Source organism: Lutjanus erythropterus, chromosome 1 (assembly GCF_056507025.1).
Source record: "Lutjanus erythropterus isolate fLutEry1 chromosome 1, fLutEry1.hap2, whole genome shotgun sequence".
Classification (NCBI taxonomy): Eukaryota; Metazoa; Chordata; class Actinopteri; order Lutjaniformes; family Lutjanidae; genus Lutjanus; species Lutjanus erythropterus.
Genome location: NC_139317.1, coordinates 46,973,201 through 46,983,469, shown reverse-complemented (window position 1 = coordinate 46,983,469; position 10,269 = coordinate 46,973,201). Strand labels below are relative to the sequence as shown.

Below are 10,269 nucleotides of genomic sequence, written 5' to 3'. Positions count from 1 at the left end.
GTAAGATCGTGATAAAATCGAAATTGTGATTTTATAATAAAAAAATCGTGATATGATATTTTTGCCATATCACCCACCCCTAAGCCTGGCTAATGGCACATGATCTAATATTTTGATCTAGTGTGGTGTCACTTGAACGTCACAGTCAACATGTCTGGCAGCAGATATATTTAACTGTCTGTGTTCACTTGCTGTCCACAGGTTGGGGCTTACCCCGCTGTAAGAGACCCTGGAAACATTCAAATGAAGATGGAGTCACTTATCCTCTGGAGGGCTGTTCTCATCTTCCTCACACTTCCCTCTGTGCAGGTACTGACAATGGATGGATGGATTGTGTGTGTATGTATGCAGGCTTGGGGAATAACAGATTACAAGTAACAAGATTATGTAATTCAGATACAAAGAAAAGGTAACTGTATTCCATTACAATCACAAAAAATAAGACAGATGGCAGTTGAATTTAGTAAAAATGTGGATTATTTGCATGATAAGAATTTTAAAATACATTGTAAAATAAAGAATGATATACTGCCATGTGCAGTTTGCACACATTACAGTTCACACGTGTAAACACTGAAACCAGCTAATGTGACAGCTACCAGTGTGTTGTCCCCTGAAAAAATGCTTTCACTTGGTGTGGATTTTATCATTATCTTGTCTTAGCATCTAATTTAGACACATGTTGGCTACACAGACCAACCGCTAACGTTAGCTACGCAGACTAACTGCTAATGTTATGTACACAGACCAACCATTAACATTAGCCACACAGATCGACCACTAACGTTAGCTACACAGACCAACTGCTAATGTTACTTACACAGAACAACTGCTAACAATAGAGGTAATCAAAAAGTAATGCAACACAATCAAGCTACATTACTTTAATATTGTGATCAGGTTACTGACTGCATTTTTAAACAGGTAATTAGTAACTGTATCAGGATACATTTTTAAAGTAACCCTCCCAACCCTGTGTTTATGTATGTCTGAGCAGATGAAGGGGTAGGTGGAGTATAAGTGGACAGATGAAAACAGGCACTGAATTTTCCTCTTTGTACTTGTGAGGAACCCCATCCTCGTGTGCAGCTGTGCTCCCACAGTGGACTTCAAACAGAAACTCTATTATATTTTTGCACATTGAGTGTTGATTTTTTGCTTTCACCACACAGCTCACAGTCATGGTGAATAAAATGAACATGGACCCAATTAGAAGAACCTTGTCAGGGTTCACACACTGCACACCAGCCTCTGACTTCTCACCACAGCTGCTGTCAGCCCTGTTGCTTAATTTGATCAGAGCCCTCCAAATCAAATTGTTTGTGCAGGTCAGAGGGCCTGGAGGCAGCGTGGAGAGCCTGCCAGAGTCCTTCTACATGTGTGTGAGCTGGAGTGAATGTCACCTCTTTCTATGAAGCGATACTTAGTGCTGGATTTTCTCTGGCAAATATAGCAGCCACTTAATCCCTGACAACAGGCTGCTGTGGACCCGGTGTTCTCCATGATCAACTCAGCACAAGGATCTTTATTTGGACCACGGCTGTTTATATGGGTCTTAGTGGTGTGTTTTTGGGCTGGGTTTTATGTTGTTGCTCAGTTCCCTGTTGGGCCTGAAGCCTTTAGAGGAGCAGAATATTTGTTCCATCTATTTTCAGGGGGCTGGGGCTCCAAACCTGTCTGTGTTTATTATTGATCGCTTTCTATTCTGGTGAAATGGGAATTTACGTTTGAAGGCTGGGACATAGTGTTCACTCTTTTTGTACTCTACAGATACATGGAAATTGTGTTTTTTTTTTTTTTTTTAATTTTCAAACATCAAATCAAGAAGAAAGAATTGAATGAATCTTGTAAAAGCCATTATTTAGAGTTTTAAAACACTGAAAACTGATCAAGCTAATATTTATCAAAGCCTTATTTAAACGATTCTTTACTGGGGCTTGAGCTCTGGGCCTTACTGTTTGGTACATAGAGGGAAGCTTGTTAAGAAAAATGTCAGGCTGTACTTGGGTTAGAGGTAATGAGGGTCAGGTTCAGGATGGTTTCTGATAAAATTTTGTTGGCATCGGGCCTTGATGGGCACAATTTTTCAGGCATGATTAAAGCGCTAAACCCAACTGAACCTGACGGGTTCAAGTCAGGCCGGAGTTCTTACGTGCTTCACAGGATCACATTGAGTTTGGGCTGTATTATATTTATTTATTCATTTTCATTTTTCTCCCCAATTTTGTCATTGACATTTCTAACTCCCTGCATGTATTGTGCTTGTCACTAAAAACTGCTGCTGTTTGATGCATAGAGGGAAGCTTGTTAAGAAAAATGTTGGGCTGTAATTGGGTTTGGGCTAAAATATTCTAATGAGGGTCGGGTTGGGGTTGGTTTTGGACAGAATTTTGTCAGCATCAGGCCTCCATGTGCTCAGCTGTTCAGGCAATATTATAGCATATATATATATATATATATATATATATATGTGTGTGTGTGTGTGTGTGTGTGTGTGTGTGTGTGTGTGTGTGTGTACATATATATATATATATATATACGTGTGTGTGTGTGTGTGTGTGTGTGTGTGTGTATATATATATATATATATATATACATATATATACATATGTATATATATATATATATATATATATATACACACACATACACATATATATATCAGATGCTGGATTGTCTGATGTTGATGGCAACATCAGATGTTTACATCAGCGAAGTCGGACAGATGAATGTAGCCTGTGACAGAATAAGCTGATATATATTCACTCGACGGAGGAACATGTGACCACATTAAGCACAGACACAGACATAAACCTGCAGGCAGAGATGCTGCTACTAATGTTAGCCACACGTTAGCTCTGGGTCCTTTACCTGCAGACACTGTGACCCTCTTCAGTCTGAAAAGTTGAAGCGTTTAATGAGTTGTTGTCATGTTTTGTACATTAATATGTAAGGCTTGTATTGCACAGTGCAATGTAGCGCGCATCTCAGTGCCATTTAAAGTATAATTTGGCGATTGCACACTGACTAACGGCTTCAAATGGCTCTTAATACACACTATTTTTTTTAGACAGTCTTTAGCATCATAAATTAATAAATTCTGCTAAATTTTAACTGTTTACTGAGTGTTTTCTTAGTGTTAGACTAGTCAACTAGTCTAAATTAAATTTTGCGTTTAATTGACAGGGAAATTAGTCGCCAGGAATGTCCCCACTGCACACGCTCAAGCAAGCACTTTCCTGCCATGCACATTCCGGATGTTGTTTGGGTTATTCACCGGTATGGTGGTTAGGGGTGGGGGAAATTTCCGATTCTTAGATGCATCGCGATTCGGACGTGGAAGAATCTGAATCGATTCACAAACGTCCAAATTTCGATTATTTAAATCTGTTAATTAAAGTAATACAGAAGGGTCTAAATAATGGGGAACTAAGAAGCGCGGTACGCGTCATCTCCGGGACACTTTGGGATGCGCACCTGGAGCAGACACGCCGACACGGGCACAGAGGAAAACAAACATGGCTGACCGCCAGCCACCTCGCCGTGAAATCCGAACAGCTCCTTCTAATTTAAAAGCAGACGTGTGGAAACACTTCGGCTTCTACAACGTTGACGGCGGAAGCGAACTGGACAAGAGCCACGTTATATGTAAGCTGTGTCGTGCTAAAATAAAATACTTTGGCAACACAACAAACATGAGAAGCCATGTAACTCGATTCCACCCGACGGAGGAGTCGGGGAGACGGCAGGCTGTTGTTGCTGCAGCTACTAGTGGCGCTACCGACCAGAGAACAATCGAGGAAGCTATGAGAAAGCTGCCACCCTCATCGGAAAAGGCGAAGCGAATAACGAAGGCCATTGCGACATTCATTGCCAAGGATTTGCGTCCTTATTCCGTCGTGGAAAATCAGGGATTTCGAGCACTGCTGCACACATTGGAGCCCAGATACACCATCCCATCCCGACGCTATTTCACCGACACGGCCATCCCGACACTCTACAACCAAACCAAAACAGAGGTCATGGCCTCGCTGTTGAAGGCAGATAGGATCGCAGTTACATGTGATGCATGGACGTCTGTCGCCACCGAATCATTTGTTACTCTAACTGCGCATTTTATCACCGATGATTGGAAGCTAAGGTCACATGTGCTCCAAACAAGAGCAATGAATGAAAGACACACAGGTGCTAATGTGGCTGAGCTATTAAGCAGTGCCGTAAATGAATGGAACATCGCAAAGAAAGACATTGTTTTAGTTACAGATAACGCCGCGAATATGGTTGTCGCTGCTGAGCTGGGTCACTTCGTCCATCTGAAATGCTATGCACACACGCTAAACCTTGCCTCTCAGCGTGCCCTGAAGTTGCCGAGTGTGGCAAGGTTGCTGGGGAGAGTAAGACGTATTGCAACTTTTTTCCACCGCAGCACCATCGCCAAACACCAGCTTGAGGAGAAGCAGAAGCTGCTTAAAATTCCAAGGCACAAACTGAAGATTGACTGCAGCACTAGGTGGAACAGTGCATATGAGATGGTGAGCAGGTTTTTGGAGCAACAGCCTGCGATCACCGCCACACTCCTCTCCCCTCTGGTGAGAAGAGCAGAGTCAGACCTCTGCACTCTCAGTGAGGCTGATGTCACCAATGCCGAGGATGTCATCGCAGCCCTCAAGCCCATGAAGGATGCAACGTCTGTCATGTCAGAGGAGAGCAGCCCCACTATTTCTCTGGTTGCTCCTTTGCAAGCTAAACTCCTTGATGAGACAAAGGACAGTACTGGTGTGTCTACACTGGTCAAGGAGATAAAGCAGGCCATACACGAGGACCTCAGCAAGAGATACAGCAGCGAGCAGGAGAAGCAAATTCTTCACACAGCTGCTGCTCTCGACCCTCGGTTTAAAGGCCTGCCCTTCCTGTCACAGGAGGAAAGAGATGAGACCTATGGCAGAGTGGCTGAGGCTGCTGCCCAACTAGAGGTAATTCTTCAATTTTATTTTCTGTAAAATGTTACTCTGTGCTTATGATGATTAATTATTTATTTTTATAGTTTTACATTTATACAAATAGATTTCATAATCCAAGATTTTTTATTTAACATTTTGGTCAAATGTGATTTGAAGTTAATGAAGTTGTGATATAAACATTTGAACCTTTTTTGTTCACATATTCTTCTCATTGTGTGTTTACCTACAGCAAGATGAGCGAGAAGACGAGGAAAAAACCCCTGCTGTGAGGGAAGAGGACCCCCCAAACACTGAGGGGGAGGAGGAACACAGAGCTCCCAAAAGAATGACTTTGTCATCTTCCCTGCTGGAGAATCTGCTGGGGCAGAACTTCACTGATGCTCAAGTGCAACAGCCCAGGTCTGCCTATGCCAGGGCTCAGGAAGAAGTTAACAAGTACTGTGGTGCTCCACCCCTCCGTCTCTCTGAGGACCCTCTTGACTGGTGGGGTGGGAATGAGGTACAGTTTCCTCTTATTTCCAGGCTTGCCAAGAGGTACCTATGTATTCCAGGTACCAGTGTTGCTGCAGAACGAGTTTTTTCGACTGCAGGAGATATTGTCACTGCACAGCGCAGCACACTATTATCTGAGCATGTCGATCAAGTCTTGTTCTTACACAAGAACTTGCAAATTTGCACAACACTCACTAGCTAAGCACATTTGAATTGACCTGCATAGAGATTTTATTGTGGCCTGTTGAAAGCACTTTTAAAAGGAATTTTTATGTTTTGTCAAAGGCATTCTGTGCCAAGCATTTAGTCTGAAGTTCATATTTTTGTAAGTAGGGGCCACATTTTTTTGTTATAGTTTGAAAATACAGTTGAGCTGTAGGTACAGAATTATACATTTATGTAACTCAGGACAGCCTTTTTATTTTGCTGAAGACTGAATGTACTGTTGAGCTGCTGATACAGAATGAGTATTTTATTTGTAACTCAGGAAAACCTTTTCATGTTTAAAAAACTTAAAAAGCAGCAAAGCACTTTTTTTGAGCTGCTGGTACTAAAGTACACATTTGTAACTAATTGCAGTGTTTTTGTGCTCTTTTATTTTATTTTATGTTGAACAGCCAAAACAGAATGTTTTTTTCTACAAAATTCTCCCATTTATTTTGGTATAGCAAAATGTTTTTTGTGTCAATGGTTATATACTGTATTGCACAAATGTTGGAACTTTCCCTTTTGCACACATTTCCAATAGTTTAATAAAATATAACGGAAATGAATTCAACTCGTTTCTTATTACAAATGCACTGTTTTTAAAACTTGCAAGTGATGAATGCTTATTCAGTGAGACAAAAAGAAATGTGTGTTGTGAAAAAGTGCATCAATATACATAAATTAAAGATGCATCAATAATCGTTTTATAATCGAATCGTAGCCCCTGAATCGTAATCGTAATCGAATCGGCAGGTGCCCAAAGATTCCCACCCCTAATGGTGGTATATGAAAAGTTAATATCATAACGAAAATAAAGACCAGTTTTCGGTATGAATCGGTATACCACACAGGCCTAATGTATAAGTATATAGAGTTCTGTGAGCAGAGCTTTGCATTGCATAACTCATTGCTTTATTATTGCTGTTATTCTGAATTTGAAGCCATCATGTGTACAATTTAAAAAAGGTTTATATGCTTTTGAGTGGTACCTGCTGCTGTTGATTGTGGTGTGTTGCTCTGTGCCACACAAAGACGTCCTGCTACGTGTGTTACATTGATATATGACACTTTTCTCTAACCGCTCTCTGTAGGCACCTGTCACTATGATCACTATGCTCTTCTAGTTGCAAGCTACCGGGGCTTAGCTATATTATCCCTGAACAGCTAGCATATGGAGCATAGTCTCAGACAACAGCAACTTCCTGGAGGGACTGGATAATGGATTAATGGATTATTTAATTTAGTTTTTTGTTCATCCTATGTAGTAACTATCTGTCTGGACAGCAGGTTAAGGCATGGATTTCATAAGGAGGGCAGATATGGGGACAAAGGGGACATATTTTTTTTTTCTCTTTTTCTTTTTGAGAAAAACTTACTGAGAAGTTTTGAAAATACAGATGGTGATATACAGGTGGAGGCTGAATCACACCTCAGCCTGAACAAACAGGAGATAAAGAGTGCCTACAGTTATTAGTCATAGTTCATTTATGTCAGGTAGCAGCTATAGATAACTACAAATGATGTGCTGTCATTTTTCTGTCAGTAGGGCTGGACAGTATATTGATATTGCATTGATTTTATGTTAGACAGGATATGGTCTTGATTTTGGATATTGTTATATGATGTAAGTGTTGTCTTTTCCTGGTTTTAAAAGCTGCATTACAGTAAAATGATGTGATTTTCTGATCTTACTCGACTGTTTAAGCTCTTCTACTTTATATCCTAAACCACTTAGTCATTGTATCCACATTGATGATTATTTATCAAAAATCTCATTGTGTTAGTATTTTGAGCAAGACATCCCTACAGTAGTTGTCCCTACACTGGGTTTCTGCATGTCCCTAAAAGTTTTAAGTAATCTAAAATCCAATAATCCTAATTTTAGAAGATAAAAACATTAAGGCCTAAAATTCAAATTTAAGTATTTAAGACAATTTGAGACATTTTAAGTTACAATAAGTTAAAAATTTAAGTAAAATATCATTAAATACGAATTCTGAAGTTAATGTTATATTTTTAAAGTTGGATTCTTGCTTTTAAATGTATTTCTAAGGGGAAAAAAAGTTATTTATCACACCGTAACAACAAACACTGATGCAAACTGTACACATGCTTTTTTGCCAGGATGGATGTGAAATAGATCTTAAATGGTCTTATAACGTGAAAACAGTAACACTTAAATTTAACTTGTTGAAACCTGCAGAAACCCTGCTACAATATTGTTGCAATATTGGTCAATATTGGTATTTGGTCAAAAATGTCATGATATATGATTTTGTCCACATGGTCAGGCACTAATCTACACCAAAGTATCATATTCTGTAAGATCATCCCATATTGTAACTACAAATTCATGTAATTATAGAGAAAATGTCTATATGGAGATACAGTACATACTGTATGTAAAAACTGCAGTTTGGTTCTGCAATATGGATATAACACTTGACATATAGGGATTTTATTATATTATGCAGTTTAAATGTTTGCTGGACATAATCCTGCCTTACAGAGTGTTTCTGTCTGTGTGCATATGAAATGAACCTGCAGCTCCGTCTCCGTCCACATGTTCTGTCTTTTAACCTTCATCAGCTTGTTCATCGTCACACTGACTCCCTTACGCAATCTGTGTCGACATGGGCTGTGCATGTTTGGCTCCTCAGAGGGATACGAAGGGATACAAGTTAGCAGAACGAAATCACAGCGGAGTGAAGAGCTCAGACAGGTGTTTCCAGCCAGGCTGTCCACACTGCCTTCCAATTAGAGCCACACACAAACGCACACGCACATACACACACACACACACACACACACACACACACACACACACACACACACACACACACACACACACACACACACACAAACACAGGCCTCTGATCTTATTCTATTCTCACATCTGAGGAACAAGGCACATGTTGTGCACTGTGGGTGTTGTATGTACATATGTGTGTGTATCTGTATGCATTTGTTGGATTTCTCCAGCATTCAGCATAGTAAATGCAGCATAATTTAACATAAAAAAGACAAAATGAAATGTGTCCACCCTCCATCGGTGTGGCTGCTTCATGATGAATGTGTTTGTTTTTTGTTTTTTGCTTCTTTATCCACCAGCCTCTTTTGGAAGTAACAAGATATGATCACAGCACACTTCTGAACATTGGATTTGACACAGCTTACTTATTCATTGTTTTGTGAGTTGGTCAGACAAAGAGGTTAGGAGTGTAGGGCTGTGATGATAACTGCATTACCACAATACTGATGCCTATATGCAGGGTTGAGCTCATTATCACTGCAAATTTTATTTTGAAGGGTCAATTCATGTTGAGATCAGTGCATTGATCTATTAATATACCTAACCATCAGTACTGTCACACACAAGTCAGGAACACAGCCTCTGATTGGTCAATGCACTCAATCTAAGGCATTTTGGGATTGCTTGTGGGTGGCTAACAACATGCTAACAACAACGACAACATCTATTTTCAACACATATAAATAGATAACAACAGAAGACAATGGGTGTTGGATGTATCGTGGATTTATTTGACCATGTCTCCAAGAAGACACTTCAAGGCGAGATTACAAACCTTGTGAAAGGAAACAATTGCACAGGAGCTGAAGTTGTAAAGGCACGATGCTAGGGTTAGCTTAATGTTAGCCTTTCCTGCTCAGCTTACTTCAGGGTTAACCCCGTAACTGTTTCAACAGTTGGGAACCAACAGACGAGACTGTTCTTATAAGTCTTCCTATAACTGACACACTGTAATCTGAACTGTACATTTACTGCCACACTGACAACTTAGTGTTAAAGTTTCTGTTCTGCTATAAGCAGCATCATCACTCGCCTGATGCTTGTCCTCATTTGCACACAGCACACAGTTACATACTGTCCTGTTCCTTAAAGGAACTACGCTACACTAATGACAATATGCTTCAGTAAAGTGCAATAAAACTTAATTGTTATTGCAAGGGTTGGGTTAAACAAGTTCATTAATCGATTTGAATTAATTTTCCTTTGCATGGTCTGTAATTGATTCATAAATCCCAAAATCAGTCTTTTAATTTAGCGTTTCTCTGGTGGATGTGTGGTACAGCTGGCAGTTTTAACCCCACTAGTCCCATGTGACCGGCCTTTGGCGCAAGATCTCGTGGCCTGAGAAGCAGGAGGGGTCAGAGAACAGAGTCATCAGTTGTATTTCAGCGATTTACTGCAGATCTGTGACTTGTTACTGATAGCAATGTAAAATAAAGCATTTAGGACTGTGAAATGAGATCATTACTCCATGTGTGACTGTGTGAATACTAAACAACTGTTGCTGTGACCACAGCTGTGATGTCACACTAAGACAGGGCAAGCAACAAAAACAATGGTGTGGAAAACAACGTCAATGTAGCTGCTTTGGGGTCAATTCTTAGTGTCAACATTATTTTTAATAATGCTCCAGGTCAAAGGGTTCCTTGTACAATTTACAGCTTCAGTTCTCTGAGAACTTCTTTCATATCCGAGTAAAATAAATCAATACTCAGCTCTAATTAAAGCTGTCACAGTAAACTGCCATCCCACGGTAATATATTTTTTGTCATCACGGTAAGAAAAAATCCACACTGT

General features: G+C 40.1%; 2 protein-coding genes across 2 annotated transcripts in view; both read left to right on the top strand.

The window, feature by feature from the left end:
• Positions 1-237: 237 nt before the first annotated feature.
• Positions 238-10,269, top strand: part of adamtsl3 (ADAMTS-like 3) — a 371,260-nt gene continuing 361,228 nt past the window's right edge. Inside the window, exon 1 of the mRNA XM_084722400.1 lies at positions 238-309. Coding sequence (XP_084578526.1) covers positions 244-309 — 66 coding nt within the window. The 5' untranslated portion in view covers positions 238-243. The remainder of the gene's footprint in view (positions 310-10,269) is intronic.
• LOC146333375 (E3 SUMO-protein ligase ZBED1-like) lies at positions 3,296-6,226 on the top strand. The gene is made up of 2 exons (XM_084725394.1): positions 3,296-4,973; positions 5,191-6,226. The coding sequence occupies exons 1-2, from the start codon at positions 3,519-3,521 to the stop codon at positions 5,653-5,655; spliced, it is 1,920 nt and encodes a 639-aa protein (XP_084581520.1). The 5' UTR covers positions 3,296-3,518; the 3' UTR covers positions 5,656-6,226.